This window comes from Gymnoscopelus braueri, assembly GCF_963280865.1.
Source record: "Gymnoscopelus braueri genome assembly, chromosome: 3".
NCBI classification, from domain to species: domain Eukaryota; kingdom Metazoa; phylum Chordata; class Actinopteri; order Myctophiformes; family Myctophidae; genus Gymnoscopelus; species Gymnoscopelus braueri.
This window is the reverse complement of record NC_137612.1, coordinates 23343216-23365836: the sequence shown is the minus strand read 5'-3', so window position 1 is coordinate 23365836 and position 22621 is coordinate 23343216. Positions and strand designations below refer to the sequence as shown.

The 22621-nt window shown below is 41.9% G+C and overlaps 1 protein-coding gene across 1 annotated transcript in view; it reads right to left on the bottom strand.

Annotated features, from left to right (window-relative positions):
- Nucleotides 1–273: 273 nt before the first annotated feature.
- Nucleotides 274–22621, bottom strand: part of slc2a1b (solute carrier family 2 member 1b) — a 28740-nt gene continuing 6392 nt past the window's right edge. The window contains exons 2-10 of the mRNA XM_080422130.1: nucleotides 16039–16134; nucleotides 9981–10141; nucleotides 9015–9255; nucleotides 8389–8551; nucleotides 7565–7752; nucleotides 6774–6878; nucleotides 6162–6263; nucleotides 5296–5499; nucleotides 274–4334 (exon numbers count right to left, since the gene is read on the bottom strand). Coding sequence (XP_080278256.1) covers nucleotides 4137–4334; nucleotides 5296–5499; nucleotides 6162–6263; nucleotides 6774–6878; nucleotides 7565–7752; nucleotides 8389–8551; nucleotides 9015–9255; nucleotides 9981–10141; nucleotides 16039–16134 — 1458 coding nt within the window. The 3' untranslated portion in view covers nucleotides 274–4136. The remainder of the gene's footprint in view (nucleotides 4335–5295; nucleotides 5500–6161; nucleotides 6264–6773; nucleotides 6879–7564; nucleotides 7753–8388; nucleotides 8552–9014; nucleotides 9256–9980; nucleotides 10142–16038; nucleotides 16135–22621) is intronic.

The window sequence follows — 22621 nt, the reverse complement described above, 5'->3', positions numbered from 1 at the left end:
ATAGCCGATCTACAAGCTCACAACGCTTCGCGCCGTGAGGCGTTGTGAGCTTGTAGATCGGCTATTTTTGGCAAAGAGGTATGGGTGTAGAGGGGAAAAAGAAAAGTAAAAAAAAATTGGTTAATCTGAAACACAATTGTACACAATATAGAGGGGGTCCCTGCTTCATCTCTGTCTCAGCTAGGGGGTCCTTGGGCTGAAAACGTTGTAGACCCCTGCACTAATACATGTCCTAGCATAGCAAAATAATAATAATAATAGAGATACTTTCCATAAGCATGTCTTGTTTTATTCAAAATCCAATCACACACGTCTTACAGAAGAAGACAGAGCCATTGGGACACAGTTATCAGGCACATTTTACATTTCTCTGATGGACGTAACACCATACACACAAACACACAGGCACTGTTTAATACAAACCTTTTACATACATACATACTGGTTTATGCAAAATATGAATTAGGATGGTGTTAGTTCTCTCTCAGACGTATGTAGAGATGCACAACATTTGGTATTAATGTTTTATCTATCAAATAATCTTTTAAATAAACTACTTTAAAACAATTTTGGGTGTGAGGACAGGGCTCTATTATTCGCTATTATTTGGCCCTTTTAGACCATCAATCTGCACAGCAATGAACAGATTTCAAAGGTCTTATAGTGCTTTGTCATGCAGCTATGCTACGTGTTTAAAATCAAATGCCCAAACTTAACTGTTTTAACTATACTGTATGTACAGTATATTGCAATGTTGTTGTTTACAGTAGATTACAGTCTCCAGTGTAAGTGCATCTTTCCTGGTATGCTACGGCAATCATTGGTGCCTTTACAGTGATTTTCCTAGAAGGTATAAGTTCACCACCATCCGGGTACTCGATGTTGCACAAGATGGAAGTTATACTGCCTTTCCTACACAAGTGAGGAGTATACAAACGACTGCATACTGTCGCTGTTGGGCGGAAACCTTGTACATCCAAAACCGTTACTTTTCTGGAAATCGAAAAAAAAAGAACGCTGTGTACCAATGGATCCAATGTATTTATTATTTAGTTACAAGCATTTGCTAATACTTTCCATTGGATAAATATTTATAAAACCCACAGATAGACTTACTCATTTTCAACCTGGCATTAGTATTTTGGGCAAGTCATTATTATAGGCAAAAATCGTTTCAAAAATTTGCAAAGATAGCAGATGTACAAGCGCACAGTTTGTGAGCTATTTTCAATACTTTTGGATGCCACTATATGAAGTATAAAATAGGGCATTAATTTATATAAATTTAAAAAAAAAACATGAATGAAATATATAGATACAAGGTTTCTGCACAACAGCAAGGATATGCAAAAGGTAACAACTCACCATGGAATGATTTACAACATATGTTTATTAGTGTGTGTCGGCATGGATCAATGTCCTTGTTAATGATGCCACACCATTGTGGAAGCTCCTTCATGCTTGTTGGATCTATCCTCCTTCAGTTCTGCCTGCACTTCCCTCGAGAAATACACTCCGTTAGTATAAATTAGTACAGTGGTTCCTAAATGGTGTGTCGACAAGTCCAGGTGTGCCATGGGATTTTTTTTGACAACTACACATTATTACTGCACACATTATATACAACTATACAAAACGTTATGAATTATTTTGATAAAAAGGAAAAGTCAAAAAAGTTTCTAAACTAGCGAATAATAGACGATCTACAGTACAAGCTCACATCACGGTGTGTTGTGAGCTTGTAGATCTGCCATTTCCGCTATGAACGCAGATGTGGCTTGAGATTTTGACTTGCCCATTGGTGTGCTTTGGTCACAAAGTTTGAAAACCACTTGGAAATTAAACCTGTCCGGTCACTCCACCAACTAGCCACCATCACATGTAACCACTGTCACCGTGGAAAACGCCAAATGGATTTTCTTTCCCTCAAGGGTGGAACAGAACTGTGGCATCATCTCAGCAAGCATGCAAGAAAAAGTGAGACTTCTACAAAGGCATGTGTTACCAAATTCACTTAGGACTGGCCTATGTGTATACGTAAAAGACATCTGCCTTGTAGTACACTTTCATACAGCATCAGCAACAGGTGCAACAAATCACACAAATCTATTTCAAAAACGGTTAACATCAAGTTACCCTTTCGCAGTACTTCAGTCTCTACTTCATAACTGTTCCCATACTTTGTAAAAGGTTCTCAAACATGCGCAAGATTTTTTTTTGTCAGTGAGAAAATAATTGTTGATGATAAAGTGCTGCAAAAACTTTCCTCAAACAGTACAATTTCGAGAAAAGAAACATTCTTGGTGACACAGCAGTAAGACAGTAACTTGTAAAAAGAAATATCTAAAGACAGATCACTACCAAATATACAGGTTTCACCCGCCAGTGACACAATGTTCTACCCAAACAGTGAGCTAGTCAATAATGCATAACTGGGTGACAACAAAACAAACCTTGCTCCATAAATACAACAAGTGTCGACTACTCGACTGAACCCTGATGGGTGAAACATAAATAATATTGATAATGAAGACCTTTTTTTTAAATGCTGAAACCCGCATTGATTTTGGTCCCCGCTTGAGAAACGATGCTTATTGTTCCAATTCAAGGCACAGAAAGTGTAAAAAGCTGTTTTCCATTTGTGGGGAAAGAACAGGATGGGCTTCAGGCCAATTCACCAGGCTATGGCCTCTCCAAATGTAGTCTCAACTCAGAGAAGAGGGGAAAAATCCATTTCAGTTAAGATCCACCATTGAAAGTCAGCCTCTGCCATGGTAAAAAATCGTACCTGAAACTTTCTCCAGCACATTAAGGCCACAAGGAGATTATGTCTACAGAGCAGGCTTGATTATTTTTGGACAGGCACGTTTAGCTCCAACATACCAAATTTGAGGGGAAGAAAGAAAAATAAATGACACTAATATCATGAATCAGATTTCTTTTTTGTATTTACATAAGCCTGCAGTCAGATTAGCTTGCTCATTCTGACTGAGTGCATGGTTATCTCCTACAACAGTAAGAGGATACATTATTTGATCAATCAACTTGGCAGCCTGGTTCAGAGCTCTGGGAGCTTGTGCTGAAGGAGATACTAATCTCAGTCCCATGGTTCGATTGCCATCTAAAATTCATGGAGCGTGTTGCTGAAAAGGCAATGGAATAAAAAGGCATGCTGAGAAGACAACTATTACTGTACAGTATGTTCTATGGCCGTCCTCAAACAGTTCTGTATTCTTGCTTAAGAATAGATTAAAAACCCCAACACCTACTCTTTGCGATGTGATTTTGATTAAGAAAACATTCTCTACGATTAAAAAAGCTGAAAATCTTTTGTGAAAGGACTAAGGAAGTAAAAAAAATATATACTGTAAATATATATAAATATGTACATGACATGCAGTGCTTTGAGAATATTGTTGCTTTTAAAAAAAATAACAGATCCTCACTGCACTACATCACAATATACCATCATCTTACAGCTCATGTACATACAGTAACCGACTCTTTCAAGAGTAACAGCAATTCCTCATCAGTGGGCCCACTGCCCCCTCTGCTGGAGAGAAATGAGGAACATTTCGTAGCCAAGCTTTACAGCGAGTCTACAGCGCTACAGCAGGACAACATAAACACACAAGACAAGACAGACAGACAAAACAATGAAATACAATGAAGAATTGAATTTGCTCTGTGAAATTCATGCCTGCATTGAGGGCTTTTAAACATGACACTAACAGACAACAGGGAAAAGAAGAACAGCACAAAGTAACAGTGATTCAAATGTAAATCAAAACGGCTGGTTGATTGAAGTAAACAGCCCCTTCTTCCTTCTTTTGAAAATTTGAAAGCATTCTGTCACAGCAGGTCCTCGTGTCCACCAAGTTTGTGTCATTGTGACGTGAGAGGGGGAAACGTCGTGTTAGGGAATCGGGCGAGAAATGACTTGTCATTTGCTCTTTGCTTGGTAATGTTGCCAAACGTGTGTTGACAGTGTGGAAACATAATTTACCATTGTATATGTCTTCTACAGCTATTCAGCAAGCCATGGGGGTTGAAGGGGTGTTAAAAAAGTTCTCATGGGGAGTGCAGATTGTAGGCAGTAACAATATAAAAATGTATAATAAATAAATAATTCAAACTCAGAGTTGGGAATCTGCTCCCAGGCTGTTGAGCTCTTCCGGCAAGTGCTTCCCCTCGTCTCCGGCCGACCGGCGGAATGCATTGGAGATCTCGTCGAATGTTCGCCCCTTGGTCTCCGGAACTTTGAAGAAGGTGAAGACGAAGAACCCGAGCAGCAGCACGGTGAAAATGATAAACACATATGGGCCAGTCAGCTCCTGTAAAAATAGACAGAGAGACACACATGCAGAGAGAGGGCATTAATCATAATTCCATCATTATGATGATGATAATCATTATAACAATGATACATTATTTCTGTACTTTAGACTCCATCACAAACAGGCCTTTTCTGAATTAATCTTAGCCCATTAAGACCTGAGGCGATTCTTAATTTTTTTTTCTAAATCCTAACAGTTTTTTGAAAAAAATCAACAACAACAACAAAATCTTGATTTTTCAAAAATAGCAGATCTACAAGCTCATAGCGTGGCACTCGGTGCCGCGCTATGAGCTTGTATATCTGCTATTTTTGAATAGCCAAAGAAATCTAAAGTGACACAGATGCGTTTCACATGCACAGTGCCTCCCAGACACAGAGAACCAGACGGGTGGGGTTTGCTGCATGAGGACAGTTTAGACGGCTGGATGAAGAAATGTAAACTAAATTGACATTTAAAGATCACGAAAACAGGTCTAAACCTTTTTAGAAAAACACCGGGAATAGGTTTTGCTGCTTGTTTAGAGATGCATCACCAACATCTATACCAGGGGTCTTCAGCAGGTGGTCCGGGACCCCTAGGGGGTCCTCAGAGTTACTACAGGGGGGGCGCCAAATATTTGTGTGATACGAATATTTACTTTAGCCAAAAATAGCAAATCTACAAGCTCACAACGCCTCGCAGTGCGAGGCGTTGTGAGCTTGTAGATCGGCTATTTTATTACCCAATGTTATGCAATATAGAGGGGGTCCCTGCTTCATCTCTCTCAGCTAGGGGGTCCTTGGGCTGAAAAACGTTGAAGACCCCTGATCTACACATGTACATTGAATATGTTGTTGGCTGTGAGGACTTTCTACAGTAGATTGTATTCTCCATGAGAGACAAGGCCCTGTCATCTGGTTCTGCAACTGGGAAAACTCATTCAAAAAAATGTGTATTTCACCCAGTCAGCACTCACCTCTACATACTGGAAACCCATGCCCACGATGAAGTTGGCGGTCCAGTTGGAGAAGCCGGCCACGGCGAAGGCCGAGGGCCTCGGGCCCTGGGAGAACAGCTCTGCTACGATGAACCAGGGGATGGGCCCCGGCCCGAGCTCAAAGAACGCCACGAAGCCAAATATGGCCACGATGCTGACGTATGACATCCATGGCAGCTTATCCTGAAACACACAGTGTTTTAAGAAACCATTACTGACCTGCTAATACCGGTATTAATAACCCATTCAATCCGGGAACGCATCTGTGTCGTTTTAGATTTGAGCTATAACATTATTTTATACTTTGGCTGTTCAAAAGTAGCAGATATGCAAGCTCTTAGCGCGGCACCGAGTGCCGAGCTAAGAGCTTGTAGATCTGCTGTTTTTTGAAAAATCCTGAAAATCTGTGCAAATCTTTGAATATATATATTTTTTAAAGCGAACATTTGTAACTCAAATCTTTGCTTCTGGAGGTCCCTTGAACAAAACATTTTACAAATGTTCGCTTCAAAAAATATGTACTCAAAGATTTGCACAAATGTTCACGATTTTTTTTTAATATCCAAAGAAATCTCAAATGAAAGAGATTGAATGGGTTAATAAACTGTGGTTAGGCATCTTTACTGATTAGCACATTTGCTAGAAGATAGCGCGCGCGCGTGCGTGCGTGCGTGCGTGCGTGCGTGCGTGCGTGCGTGCGTGCGTGCGTGCGTGCGTGCGTGCGTGCGTGCGTGCGTGCGTGCGTGCGTGCGTGCGTGCGTGCGTGCGTGCGTGCGTGCGTGCGTGCGTGCGTGCGTGCGTGTGTGTGTGTGCGTGTGTTCATCTTTTTGTGATGAGAAACCTACCAGCAGAGCGAGAGCGATGGTCATCAGAACGGCAGAGAAAGCCATTCCCATTAGCCCTAGCAAGTGTAAGGATCTACGCCCGGCACGCTCCACCACAAACAACTGAGGACGAAACAGACAAGACGGGTCAGAGGTTCCACATACTGTATGACTATATAACAATGCCCTTTAACAGGACTAGGGGATCCAACTAATTGATTGAATCGATTATAAAAATAAAAGAATATGTTAATCGATAATTTTATAAAATAATCGATAAAAATGTTATCCCTATTTTCAGCATATTATTGTAGGCAAAAAAATCTAAACTATTCAAAAGTAGCAAAAATATCAGCTCTACAAGCTCACAATGCGCCGAGAAGTATAAAATATCCATTGGGAAGAATAAAAATGGTTCATCGATTCTTTGATACTTAAAAAAAGATTTAAAAACAACATCTCTATTGTTCAATTAATCGAAAAAGTAATGGATAAAATAATCACTAAGAACATAATCGATAGAGCAAAAGATTCTTGTGAAAACCCCAGCTTCAATTCGTTTTATGTCAGGTAATCACATCATTCCACATGAAAACAAATAGGAAAAGAAAAGATTGTTCAGTCTGTACTCACCGAGACCACAGTGAAAGCTGTGTTGACCACACCGGCTCCAATGGTGGCATAAACAGGCTGAGAAACTCCTGCTTTCTCGAAGATGCGGGTGGAGTAGTAGAACACCTAAAATAGGGCAAGAACATGCCCGTAAGATTTCCATGTAGAATCTATCATGCGTGTGAGCGTTAGGTAACTTTGTCTTCTAATACGTTCATTAGCCTTCATAACAGAACATGAAATAAGGTAGGGTGTGCATGTACGTTTGTCTTTTTTTGTTTACTTATAACAACAACTAAAAGAAGATAAATAAATACATGAAAACAGACCACAGCGCATGGCTGACTGCCAGTAGGGACCGAACCTCTCTACACCAGTGGTTTTCAACCTTTTTCATATCAAGGTCCATTATTTATTCTGCATTTGAGCCACGGACCACCGTTTGATGAGATTTAGCCTCTCAGAACCCAAAACCTTGAGTATTTTGTTATCGTTGGATAAGATTTTATCCACAATTCCATGCTGTATTGATGTTGGTACCATAGAAGAGATAACCAGGCCAACGTTGATCGAAATAACAATTCTTCTACATTCTCTAATTGTGTAGACTTCATATGTTTAACAATAATTGAACTCTTGAGAGCGTAAGATGAAAATGGAACCGTTATCAACCCTTCCATCATTTAGCTCGGGACCACCTGGAACCCCCTCAAGGACCACTGGTGGTCCCCGGACCACCGGTTGAGAACCACTGCTCTACACAGTTATGTCTGGAGTGTTAATTTGAACCCTCTCCGCAGTGTTTAACTCACAGCGTTGATGCCGGACAGCTGCTGGGAGAGCTGCAGGACGATGGCAATGAAGATGGGCTGGCGGTAGAGGGGCGAGCGGAACAGCTCGGCGATGGTCACCGTCTTCTCCCTCATCATCTGCCTGCTCTCCTCCTTCATCTCCTGCATGTCGGCGCTCACGTCGTTGGTCCCGCGCAGCTTCTTCAGCACTGGAATGGGACAGACAGGGAGGGGTCAAAGAGCTTGCAAACGATACGCTGAGGTTACATTTAATCGAGTGCTGCACTATTAGCTTGTTGATCTGCTATTTTTGAAAAATCGTGAACATTTTAGCAAATCTTTGAATATATATATTTTTTTTTAAGCGAACATTTGTAACTCAAATCTTTGCTTCTGGAACTAAATATTTTGAGATGGGGGTTCGCGGCCAAAAACATATAATTTTGGGGGCCCTTGACATGAAAAAGTTTGAGAACCACTGATATTATAGCAACATAAGTTTCAGAAAAAAAAGGATTTAGAAGACATTTGTACAATCAAGGTCTTAATGTAGTTAAAAGTCCCTGCATGATCTGCTGACTACTTGTTGCGTGACTTGCGTTATACGTGGCATGTAAACAAACTAAAACACGGGACTGCCGTTTGTTCTGTACTATGAATGATTTTGGAGTGTACACAGGGTTAGTGTGTGTGATGTAAATGTGTAAGTACTGTATGTATTTATCCAACTCAAAACTCAAACAGTGTAAAAATTTAACAAAATGGTTACATTTCTACACTCACGAGTTGTAACCAACCCTGAAGATGTTACTGTGTACAGTACGTATTTTTATAAATGATGTCACCTGTCTTGGCCTTGCTCTCCTCGTTCCTGTTGATGAGCAGGAAGCGGGGGCTCTCGGGGCAGAAGGGCAGCAGGATGCACTGCACTATGGCAGGGAGGAGAGTGAAGCCCAGCAGGTAAGGCCACAGGGTAGGGTTGCCCATGAGAGCTTCCATGCCAAACACCTGAAATCACCAACCCCCACACACACACACACACACACACCACACGCGAGACAATTAGCGTTTGACATACAGTACAGCAAGTCTGGCTAATAAAAGTGACACTTTCATCCAAAGTGTCTCACTATGAGCAAAACCGTTTTGGTCGTCTTTGCTCTTTAACGGAAAACCAATTTAATTTCACCATCACACTTGCCATCATAATTTTGTGTTAGGGCGATAACTATTTTGTTTTACAATATAACTATGATTTAGGTGAGCTTTAAGTCAATTAAAAACGGACTCACCCTACAACACCGTGTATATACCTTAATAAAAATATATACAATTAATGTATTTATGCAATTTATGAGAATTAACTGCTTTGCACTCATACAGCGATGCTCTGGGAGCTGTAAGATTTTAGTGAAGTCAAGCAACTGAACATCGCTTTCATGATTTCCCTTCATGTCTTCAGCTGGCCCACCTGTGCCATCAGGATGCCCACGACGATGCCCAGCTGGTGGAGAGTTCCCAGGGCCCCTCTGAGGTTAGTGGGAGCGACCTCGCCAACGTACATGGGCACAAAGCCAGTGGACAGGCCCGAGTAGAGCCCCACGACAAATCGGCCGGCGATCAGCATCTCCCAGGAGGACGCCAGCTTGGAACAGCCCATGAGAATTGCAGCGATGAAGGCCAGAGCGTTGGCCATCAGCATTGAGTTCCTCCTGCAGGGAACACAGAACAATACATAAGGTTAGATTCTCAGTGAGAACATAATTGTGGTGGTAGATAAAGAAAGTGCTGCAAAAAAAAAACAGAACCATTGAAACTCTGGTATTACACCAAGGTGTCACACAATGACAATCAGTAAACAGTGGTTAACCCATTAAGACCAGGAACGCATTTGTGTCATTTTTAGATTACTTTGGCAATCCAAAAATAGCAAATATACAAGCTCATAGCACGGCACTCGGTGCTGCGCTATGAGCTTGTATATCTGCTATTTTTGTGTTTTTAAAGCGAACATTTTCTGATCTCCGATCTGTGCTTCTGGGGACCTTGGAACAACATATTTTGAGATGGGGGTCCGCGGCCAAATACATATAATTTTGGGGGTCCTTGACATGGAAAAGTTGGAGCACCACTGATATAGCAACATACTGTTAGGATATAGACATTTTAAATATGTATTTGGCCACAGACCCCCATCTCAAAGTATTTTGTTCCAGGGACCCCCATGAAGCAAATATTTGAGTTACAAATCAAAAATAGCAGATCTACAAGCTATGAGCTTGTATATCTGCTATTTCTTAATAGCCAAAGAAATCTTAAAATGACACAGATGTGTTCCCGGTCTTAATGGGTTAAATGACACTGGCTAGTGTTATCCCTCTCTCGCACTCGAGGCAGTCAACAGTGTAAGGAGCATCGGTGTATGTTCACCCTTTACCTTCCAAAACGGTTGACCCACAGCCCCACGGAGAAGGAGCCAAAGATGCCGCCGACAGAGAAAATGGCAACAGCGATGGACCAGATGGTTGTGAGGGAGGTCTTGGTGATGGGCTCCCCGTAGCGCTCGTACCAAGTCTCATTGATGAACATCTCAATGATCTGTAGAAGGACAACAAAAAAAAGAGGCAGCGATGGCTTAAGGTTAGGGGAGGCTGCTTTGTGCCTGGATAGTTCCCAGCGTTATAAAAATTACATTACCATGTGTTCGAGAACGATTTCTTGTATCGTCTCCCGTTGTAACATTAGCTCACAGTTATGACAATGTCAAGGGAGTACAGAAACATCAGTAAAAACAATAATTCTGATTATTGATATTTTCCAACTACTGTTGCTGTTGTTTTGATTTTGATTTATTTAGCACAATGTAAAAACTATTCCAAAAACAGTACACAAAATATTAAAAAGAAAAGTGCCAGGAAGTGAAAGTAATTTGCCAACATAGTTTACTTTTGTGCTACATGAAGTGTGTGAACAGGTGATTTTCTACATTCTGTTGGTGTCTTGGATCTGTGTGTGTGTGTGTCCACACTCATCTCAAATAAACTTTGACATTGTCCTACCCCTTCTAGGTCGGTACGGTTTCATACATTAGTTCATTTCACAGATTGACCACTGGAGGGCAGTGGTGTATGTGATACCTAGCACAATGTAACTTCCTGGTACAGCCAGAGAGATTAACCCTCAGGCCTGGTGTCAAGTTCCAGACTCTGTTGACAAATATGCCCCGAGGGGCTTGTGAGTGACCTGTTTTAAGTAGCCAAAGCCTGTGTTTGTGTCAGTGAGTTTCCCTGTTGCTGGTTTATGATTTTGACCCCCACCCACCCCTCAGTCTGTGTCACGGTAACCCACTGACGCAGCTCAGATGTCCCACCACTGGTCAACACCCCTCCACATCCTCTTAGTACGTGACACACCCTCCCATCCCCCATCCCCCATTCCCAAATATCTCTGGTTGATCCTACTCATGTGCTTTAGTGTGGCGATCATTTCGATGTTATTGTCTCTTTTTTTATTGCCGTTTATTTTACTGTATCCGGTTGTTGTTTTTCCCTTATGGCCGTATTTTATCTTGCTATTATATCTTGCTATTGTAAATAAACTTTGTAGCCCTGTTTTGAAAAGCGCTTCCAAAATAAAATCATGTGGTAATACAGAATACAATAAATATTGCAACTAGTGTTACGGAGGCCATGCTAGTGAAACTGATACCCTTGCTGCTTGCCTAGGGAAAGGGGGATCGCATGACAAGAGTTTTCCTGAGGCTCTGGGCCTTAACTCAACCCTCACGTTACCATATCGTTTTACATACATCGCAAGACTATATCCCTTAGATCACTAGTTTGTGATCATATACCTTGTCCTTAATATCACCCATGCTGCCATGTACAGTACTGTATGGCTAGCAAAGATTTAAAAATTATGCTGCCATATGTTTTAAGTATGTTATACATGAATAAAAGGCTTGCAGTCCTTAACGTTGTAACACAGACACACGTACAACACTGAGAAGCAAAGCGTATGGCTGCTTTTGATAAGTTACGTAATAATTCGATGTTCTCTCCCCAGGCTTCAATAGACGGTGCAGCCCAAACAACCAGCTGGCTCTCCCCTCACAGAGAAACAAACTGCCCATTCATTACCAGTTTTGCCTTGGTGAAAAAGTGTTACTAGTTGTGCACAGCTAGCTGGCGGCTAGGCGGTTAATGTGCCCAAAGTGTACACAGTTTGTACTGAGTCTGCAAGAAGGAACACCCATCTTAAATTATATAATCTTATTTCGAGTCTTAAGAGTCTTATGAAATGTAAGACAGAAAGTTCTGCCAGGGAAAAATAAAGCAGCCACTTGGGTAGGATAGCTTCATGCAGAATAACTTGTTATAATTCGTCCCCACTTGCTTTGTGAACAAAATATTTTAAAACTCAACGCAAGATTAAATCTTGTGTTAAGATTATATACAGTAGGCACGGTGGCGCAGTCGGTAGCGCTGTCGCCTCACAGCTAGAAGGTCCTGGGTTCGATTCCCGCCGGGGACGCTGTGGGCGCTGGGGGCGTGTCTTCTCCTCCGCGTCATCAGCGCCCATACCCTAGGTGGGGTTGGCGAAAGGGCCTACTCTGTGTGGAGTTTGCATGTTCTCCCCGTGTCTCCTAGGGTAGTTAATACCCTCACAAAAACATGTAGTAATCCTGGTCACTATACCGCCTCCCCCATGACAGCCGGGGCGCCTGATGGAGGGGAAGGGAACTGGTTGGAATAACGTGTTCCTTCCACGCGCTACGTCCAACCAGGGAAACTCCCCTCTGTCAGGTGACAAGAAGGTCAGTTGGCTCTCATGCCTGAAGGAAGCATGAGCTCGGCCCTGGCCTCCCTACTGTGGGGTGACTGGTGTAATACAGTGTAGGGCTGGTGTAGCGCCCAGGATCACTTAGGAAATTGGCACCGGGTGAAAAAAATGGGTTACAAAAATCGCGGGATAAAAATTTAGAAAAAAAAAAAAAGATTATATACAGTATATACGTATATCCTATTATATTAAAATTGGCTAATGGGAGGGCCGGCGGGCAGGTGGACCTCTGACATCACTCTGACTCAGACATAACCATAAACAAACCCGCCCATATATAGGCAGGACCACGGCCAAGTCACTATGACTCAGACATAACCATAAACAAACCCGATACGCCCATATATAGGCATTTCACTGTGTCTCAGACATAACCATAAACAAACCCGATACGCCCATATATAGGCATGTCACTATGACTCAGACATAACCATAAACAAATCAGATATATAGGCATACGCCAATACGCCCATATATAGGCATATATGGAGGCCCGATACATTGGGTACAATGACAAAGCCTCAGACATATCGGTCGGATCGGCGGTGCGACGTAGGTGTGAGGGCCTCACAGCGGCCCGAACTCTAGATGTGAGGGCCGCGTAGCAGCCCGAACCTCTAGTGCTGTATATTTTGCATTGCAGACCTAGCCAGTTGCTAGGGCATGAGGACAGGACAGCAAGCCAGGGCCAGACTATTGAAGCACAGTATCTAATCAAAACTCTCTACACAGTGCATGGCCTGCGTCACAGGCAGCACTAGCATCACTCCAGTTCTTATCACGTACTGGTGGTAATCTTAAGTGTTGTCATTTTTATGAAAGCAAGGTTGTTTGGGGAGATTGTACCATCAGATGACAAGTAAGTCACAGGTTGGATCTCTCCAACAGCTGATGTGTCTAATGACACAGATGTTGTGTCCTGTCAAAGTGTCCTCCAGCTGGAATGCTGAGCTTCTACGGTAACAGTAGCTACTCATCCGATTTCCTCAGGACGAGAGAATCGGCTAAATGTGTAGTTGAACTAAATTGAACTACAAGTAAAATGTCTGCTAAAAATGGCCTTTAAATCTTAACAAAGGATAAAGACCTAGCGTAGCACAGACTTTGAATGTTTGCTCCCAAAGTGTTTCTGAAATGGCTGTAGCATTGATGGAACCTGAACTAAACACGGACTAGGCATACAGACAAAGATGACGTAGATGTTTAGGATGTTTAGTGCAAACCCACTTGGTGGAAAAATGCTTAGAGGAAAACAACTTTCTCTGTTGGTGTAAATTCAGCGTAAGAGGGCAGATTGACATTAACCCAGTGTGTGAGTGTAAGTAAACTTCTGCATTTTTGCCCCACCTCTTTCACCCGTGCTCCCTAAGCTGTTATCCATCACCCAGTATCACATGGGGGCCTTTGGGCTCCTCGGCTAAGCCCTATGAATCTGAGGCTTTGTTACGGGAACTCGTGTGGTGTGTCAGAGTGATGGATTAGTGCGCCCACCTCCAGCCTAGATTAAATATTAATATGACACCACTCATTAAGGAAGAACATCTGCATAAATGCTGCAGTCTTCTTCTTATGATCTACACTGAAAAATATTATCAATGCATTTCCTACAATAAAAAATTCCCAATCTCAATTTATCAATAAGGAAATCATATAGGATCCTATATTCCAACTGGGCATTCTCTTCTTTTGGTGGTCCTATTTTATCACATAATGGCAGAGCAGCAGGTGAAACATTTAAACAACAAGCAGGTGGTTTAGTTGTATAAGCAGTATGTGCACACAATGGGCAGCTGCACCACATCTTGTTTAAAATTTTACTAACAAAGCTGGTGATGACAACACTGCTTTTGCATGGGCTGGTTTCCTCATAGCCCTGACAGAGTAATAACAGAGGACCATGTTTAGATTAAAGTCCCTCATGAAATGGTCCTTTACACTGGACTCACTGACAGTCTTTTAATGGAAATGTCCTTGGTCTCGATAAGACTAAGAGCAGTTATTATTAGTCCCCCCACATCTCTCCTATCTCACAAGGAGCAATGTGTTGGTGGTATAAACAGAGGTCGTGCTAGGATTAAACTGCTGGTCCCAATGACCGGAATGATAAGAAAATACTCGGATCTGATTAAAATAACGGTCATACATTTTTTAATGCATTAACTCTTTGACTGCGGACGACGCGATAACGCGTCAAGTGCTACTTTGTCCAGTTGGCCGTCGACGCGCTCGACGCGCTGGACGCGCGTTCATTGTTTAATCTCTGATCGCGCTATGCTGCTTAATATTCAATGTTATTCTCGAGTTCCACTTACTTCACGGACATCTGCATCCGGTTTCATGACCTGGATTCCGTTTCCGTTTTTTGATTCTTTTCCCCAGTCATTTTCGTCCAAAATAGGTAAATAAACGGTCTTTCACACGGTATGACGGACAAACGGACAGTTTCTCTTCTATAATCTATGGTCTGGGTGACGATCAGTCATCGCCGTCGTGTATCACGACGGCATTTTGGCGATCAAAACAATCTGGGACGACGTCACTTCCGTTTTCATGTTTTTCCCTGTCTAATCTATCAAGAAGGCTGAGAGAGACCCAACGACCTGATCAAGCAGTCATGTGCTGCACTCTAGTGGCGGATTTGTGCTGGGTCTTTACATTATGTCCCCTTAAATTATTTTCATGAGAAAAATTCAAAATATAAAAATAAAAAAACACGAAAATTGCTGGCACTGGGGGAGTACTTTATGAAAATACTCTGGCAGTCAAAGAGTTAATGACAAGCAGGTGTTATATTTACAGAATTATATTTTGGATTGAACTATTTGAACATAAACGAGTAATATACACATTTTATATAGCAGGGTCACCTTGCACGCATTGAACGCATGCAGCGTGCGTAATAGTTTCTCAATATTCCGTTTTGAACATTATTTCCTTCAGATTATCGAACAGTCAAAGGGTACTGCACAAAAATGGGTGTGTCAGATGAATCTTTCCTAACGTGGCTCAGCTGACCTGTTAAGGTAATAAATTATAGGCTACTCACAGGTTATACTGTAATAGATAGGCAGTGGATGCCGGCCATGCGTCTGGTTAGGACAGCTTTTTGGGAAAGTTGATTAAGCATTTGTGGGAATCTTGTAGTCTCCTCATAGAGCTATCCAGTTCAAGTGGTAACGTTTTAACGTGTCCACCTTTACGATTTAACGTCCAGGTGTTTCACCTGGATGCCCCATTTGCAGTGTGGATAGATGTTGTGAGCTGTTGTTTAGCCATCCGTGTTTGTTGGAAGTTTCATTTTAAAATGTGTGTGCATTGTTGTTAATTTGTGTGGTAGGGCAACTTGACAACTTTACTCACAAGTGCCCTCTCGTTTGAAAATGTCTGCGATGTTTTTGGGAGAGAGAGTGAGAGAGATTTGCAGTAATGAACTGCCGTGTCATTGTCAACCGGTCAGGATGTCCGGAGAGATTTATATTTTCCGGTCTTTGTCATAAAAAATCTGTCAACGTGACCTCTGATACCTCTGATATCTCTGATATATATATATATATATATATATATATATATATATATATATATATATATATGCTACAGTATGAACCACCTATATGACGTTTACTTGCTGCTCTGCACTCCCCATTGATTCTCACCTTTTGAGGGGCATTGATGACACCTGTGTTGTAGCCAAACTGGAGAGAACCGATCACAGCCGTCCCCACAGTCAGCATCAGCTGGAACGTCACTTGCTGCAAGGAGAGACAAAGAGGGAAACAACCAGTTAGGGACTTCCTATTACTCACAACTCAGTAGCGTCACCACCTACAGTAGACGGATGAATCAAAATTCAGAGACAGATGTATCACATCTGTCAATAGCTAGACAATAGCGAGCATTTTCTGGGCACCAACGATCCCGGCACTTACCCAAGAAAAGCGGAATAAAAAGCAGTAAATATCCTGCTCAATCTCTGACATGACACACAGCATTTGAAAAATGGCCCACTTGTAGATGGGAGAGGTATTGAGCGTTAGCACTGTCAGAAATAAATACTTTTTTAGTCAAACTTTATTTATTTCTCCATTTGTTTTGTTGTTCTGTGTGTTTGTTTTTTGCTATGGACTTCCCAGAATAAATCATGCAGTAACGCAAGTCCATTGAATGTAGCATTCAACGGAGCAATCTCAAGACAGAGGAGAGGAGATGAAGAAAGTCACCATGCTTGTTGCATGATGGTGTCTCACGCCAAAAAAACATTTTTTTCGTGACACCAGGGCCAGTGGCCTGTGGTGCAATAGGACCACACATCCACTAGTCAACTCAGCTGGGGCTTAACCACTCGAACACCAGCATCCCTATTCTGGGGGGAACAAAAATAGGCGATGTACAAGCTCATAACGCGCCGCGTTTACGAATAGAGGGTTTAAGTGGTTAAGCCCCAGCCACTTTCTTGTCTAACTGCGGTTACATACAATCATTTGATGGTTGATTCAAGCAGAACACGGGGATTTTCTAAGAACAGACTGACTTTGACTGTCTTTGTCTTCACTTCCTCCTCTCTGTAGACGTGCAGTATATCACTACAACTTCTCTGAACAGAACTGCAGCTCTGATGTGAGTGCTCTTAGGCGGTCTCTCACACCAGACCAGGCTACTTCCTCATCATGTTAGACTAAAAAAAGTGATGTTCACTTGCAACATTTCTCTGAATGCAGCTGTAGTTGTACTCCTTAAAATACAAAGTTAAAATAAGTACACAGTGACTGGACACTTTTTTTTTTATAATGAGCTCTCAGATTGGGATGTAATGCTTTGCTGGAGGACATGAGAGAGAGACAGAGAGAGAGAGAGAGAGAGAGAGAGAGAGAGAGAGAGAGAGAGAGAGAGAGAGAGATGGAATGAGTGCCTCCATCTTCTGAGACACCAGGAAATGCATCATCTGCAATCCCCAAGCTGCTTGCAAAATCTTTAGCCTAATTCTAGTGTTTCCATTTGAGCCACAAATAAAGACAACAACAGAACTCGGTCTCGTTACAGGGACTTTCCTTAGAAGCTTATTGAAAGGTTTGTGTTTTTGGAGAGTCCTAGACCACTGATTATCGATGTTTTGACCAATATTTTGGCAAAAAGTGCAAAACATTCTAATCAGAACATTTAACTTATAAGCAAAAAGCAAATATAAAATACACGTAAATTACTTTGTTTTATTTAACCACAAAAAAACAGATCTACAATCTCAATTTGTTTTGAAAACTTTTGAAACTGGTCACCTATAATGACATGCCCAATAACTACTGCCAGGGCACATCAGCGGTAGTTAGGTAACACAAAGCAACAGCATTTTTGTGAATTCTGGAATTCCTTCCCGCACGGCTGTACTGTAAGTGGGAGGGGAGCTGGAAAAACTGGCCCCTGTGTTTAGATGCAGTCACTCCAGCGTGCTCAGTGTGACGTTTGCTGGGTTAGAGAGCTAAAAATGGGCTGGTCTGAGTGACTCAAAGACCCGCCCTAGAAACTACACTGAACCTATGGCAAGTCTTGTGATGGCAGGGGGGCTAGCTGGGGGTGAACGGGTCCATGACTGCGCATTTCAACAGACACACACACACACACGCACGCATGCACACGCACGCACAAACACACACACACACACACACACACACACACACACACACACACGCGCACGCACACACTCACACACAACTTTTGTTGATAACCACACTCTTAAAGGAGCCACGCTCCCTAGTTCCTTTAAACGGCCCTACCAGTAAGTGATGTCATTTAAGAGCTCACACAGAATCTTCATTGTCGTTCCAAACAATCAGAAACAGCACTGGACTGTAGTGAACGCCCTCCTCCTTCTCAATCACGTACGCTTAAAGTGACACAGCCTGATATCTACTCTGGGACGAGCTGTGAAAGTGGCTACTGTTCCCAATGTGCCCGGAGCTCTTTAAGGCAAACAGCTAGAATCTTTTGCAAGTACTCCCTAAATATGGAAATAGTCCAGCAGCTGCAAGAGGTTGTTAGACTGGGGAGGTAGTGTGTTCAATAGATGCACTCTTCATGGATGGATACCTCTACCTTTAGCCTATATACGAGGACACCACCTCACCCCTCAATGTACACCTATAGGGCTGGAACATAGAGAGCTATATCACCAGTAAGGCTAAACTATTAAGATAAAGAACCCTAAAAAGATTCAAATACCGATTAATGACATTTCAAAATTCTTATCATTGTAATTTCTTTCCCACTATCACAAGGAAAAGTTATCTCTCAACCAGATATTCTGTCCGATTGTAGCGTGTACATTAAAAACTTCTCAGCGCAGGAGCACTACACACAAGCAAACATCCAAGCATAACTGAACACCAATCCTAACCATCTTCCGCTCTTATCTCCAATTTTCACAGAGTACAGAGTAGTGCAGCAGTCTATTAATCCACACCGTCAGATTACATTTGGAGAAGGTGTCCAGCCATTGGCATCCTGTTGTTTCGTGCTCACTGCAGAGACAATGAAGGCACACCCTGAAGTGCTATAATTAAAACTTAATCGTGTGTTTTGGTACATGCCTGCATCTTTCTTTCACGCCTGGGTTAAACTAGTATCAGGCCCAAGATAAACTGAACCAGTTTTTCTCCATGACAGCTTCCAGCTTTTGTGTTTACATTTCAAGTAAAATGTCAGATCTGTTTTATCTGACTAACAAATGAGTCCTTGTGAGGCATTTGTAAGGGCCTGGCATCATCGTGCTGCTTATTTGTATTGTACAATACACAAGTAAATGTGATTACTGAAGCAGGTAAAGTAGGTGTCCTGATTGATCAATCCCATACTTAAGATAATGGGATATGCTAATGTGATTCACTTACAGCGATGATGATCTGATTATATCAACCGAGAGTACTCTGAACTGCTTTCTCTATAGAGTTTAACAATCCGATTATAAACTTAGATCTGATTACGGTGTCATTTTACGATTAAACACTAGGCTACATTGAGAATTATTGTCAGTAGAGCATGGACAAGATTTCACCATCTTGACTTCACTTTGGATATTATTCCTGACAGCCTGCGTTACCTAGTGGTAAGATGATATTTCTGACTAACGTGTAGGCTGCGAGGCAAAAGTAGTCTTTCTCAAGGTCCAACATACTTTACTGTTATCCATTACCTTATAGATCTGCTATTTTCGCCAAAGGCACACCACTTCTTTGTGTACTTCCTCTTCCTCTCACCTGTGTTAATATTACTATGTAATACTCGACCTATATGCAATTTTAATGACTCATAAACAACATGGAATATTAGAATAATTTTGAGTGGTCTAAAGCAGTGGTTCTCAACCTTTTCAGGCCGCGACCCCGCACATTTTTTTTATTAGAACTGGGGACCCCCACCCTGACAGGCTCTTGGAATTGTAGAAGCTGAGGCATTACATTTTGTTTGACTCAGTTCCACAGATAAATATTGTGAAAATGTAGATTGGCTACTTTCACAATTTTTGCCTCTTTCTCCGGTAATATTTCACAATATGGCCAATGTTGGATGGAGTATCAAAAAGGTCTTAAAAGGTCTTAAATGATCACTTTAGATACACTTATACTGTGTGTTGGTTTGTTGAGTGAGAAAACAATGTTGCACATCAAGCTAATTATCTGGGGACCCAATCATTTGGGGACCCCCATCATTTGGGGACCCCCTCAAGTTTAGAACCACTGGTCTAAAGGCAGACCTGCAAGCTGAAAAAGGTGACAAGTTCCGAACTCAAACCCCTGTTGGGGGTGACGGGACGGGGGATAGAAGCTATTTATTGTATGAAAATTCTAAAATGCAGGAAGTTGGCTCCTATTTTTTTATTTTTTTTTTTACTCGCCAGAGTGGCTGGTTCGTTTCTGAAATTCACCAGCCAAAGAGGAAATCTGCTCGCCATTGGCCAGTGGGTGCTAATTTTGTTCCCTGGTGTTTTTTTTGTATGTGTACTGGACTTTGTATACAGACTTGACTGTGCCTTCCCGTTATTTTTGTTCTGTGTTCCTCTTTTCTCTCTTTCCCTATACTGTAACTGCAATGTTGACACCTTGCACACACAAATAATCGCATTTATACCTGTAATCGTGTGATGTGACAATAAAGTTGATTCTGTTGATAAATTCTGATTTTTAACAATGTACTTGTACACAAGAGACTGAGCAAGACTAGGCTCAGCATTGTCTTCAGTAACAGGAAAATGACAACAATAACACAGGAAATCTAGACTACTGCACATATTATGTGGGCCAAAGTAATACAGCAGGTTATTACACTAATAATACAGAGACTACAACGAGCTGGTAACAATAACTGTCATTGTTTCAAAGTCTCAGCAGTCCTGTCAGTTCTTTGGATGAATCGGTGAAGCATCAATGGAGTATCGGGTGCTTTTTCTTAACCTGTCAATTAGCGCCTCTGACATATGTCTCACAGTGCTGAAAATCATTGTGGCCACATCAAATGTAATATGATCCTCACTATTTGGTAATGCTTCATTAAACGTTTTATACAAAAACATATTTCTGATAGCCTATTATTTCTTTAAATATTTTTAGCACTACTAATCCTCCATGTAAATGTCTCCCCTATGCTTGTGAATGTTAGCAGCTTGTAATGTAAAGTGAACATCAGACACATCACTGTGACAAGACTATGAATGTAGATGAGTGCGACCCATAGAGTTATAATATATCTAGAGTGCGGACTGCCCCGCCCCCCAGCTATTCATTTCAATGAAAGTTGCTCAGTGGCGTTTGAAGCACCCGGAAGTCTGCCCGAAGTGCAAATATTGGGTCCAATATCCTATGCCAATATCGGGTCCAATAGAGCGGCCATAGAGTTATTATGAGCAGGCGCACAAACAGTAGACGCACGCGCAGTAGCATTTTAAATGCGGAGCTGTTGCTATCCCAGATTTGACCACCGGGCGACGGCCGCTTCACTGTTCTACCGTAGCTCTAGGGGGTTTGGTGCGACCTCAGTCAACAGTTTACTTAGTCTCCATGGTGAACATTGTCAACAGGACTGATAGGGAGTCATTTTATTCAAATATCAATTTAAGCTTCAGCCACTGTATTTTAGACCTGCTCGTGTCTTCTAATTCCATTTCCCAGATCTGTCTTGAATAGGCCTGTGCATTTGTTGTTGTGCTGATATTTAATATAAGCCATAATTTGCTGAATGAACTTTACAGTATCTACATTAGGCTTTGCGGTGACCATAACACGTTAAATGTTTATGCCTATGTTTAATCGTTTACATTTCAGATGTGCCAGACTCAAACTAAGCAGTGGTAAAACCTCTTGACCAGACGTTGTGCTATATGAGATGAGCCTGGGCTTGAGCAAACACATTCATAACACACTCACACTCACTCATCTGGGGGAGTGTACACAGAACCGACTTATTGCCTGTGTAACTCCCAGTAAGATCAACGGCGCATGCTTCAAAAGCACATGTAAACACTCTGTGAGGCCCCCACCAGGAAGCAACAATGCAATATGTGACGTTGGAACTCAGCTGGTGGCAGCCTGGCGGGCCACAGCGATCCTGTTCTTCAAAAGAACTATGAGGAAAATGGTTTTGTTCGGGACAAAGGACTTTACAGAGGAATGCTGAAGCACAGAGAGAAAGTCATTCACTTCCCTATGAAGAAGGAGATACTTCTGGCTATTCAAAAATAGCAGATATACAAGCTCATAGCGCGACACCGAGTGCCGCGCTATGAGCTTGTAGATCTGCTATTTTTGAAAAATCTTGAAAATGTGTGCAAATCTTTGAATAAATATATTTTTAAAGCAAACATTTGTAACTCAAATCTTTGCTTCTGGGGGTCCCTGGAGCTAAATATTTTGAGATGGGTCCGCGGCTAAATACATATCATTTTGGGGGTCCTTGATATGAAAACGCTTGAGAACCACTGATATTATAGCAGTATAAGTTTTTCAGAAACCTGATTTAGAAGACATTTGTAGATGTGTTCCCGAATTGAATGGGTTAAAGGGATAGACCAATCAAATGTTTTTGGATATCATTATTGTCAAGTGCTTTCAATGACAACAGCCTGTTGTGTCATCACAGTCCACTCTCAAATGTGGTATAGGCCGGTAGGTCAATTGGATGCCACAGACCGCAGGTTGGTTAGACAAAGTGTGTGTAATTGTTGAATGTTTCCTCTTGCATGATTTAAATGCAATG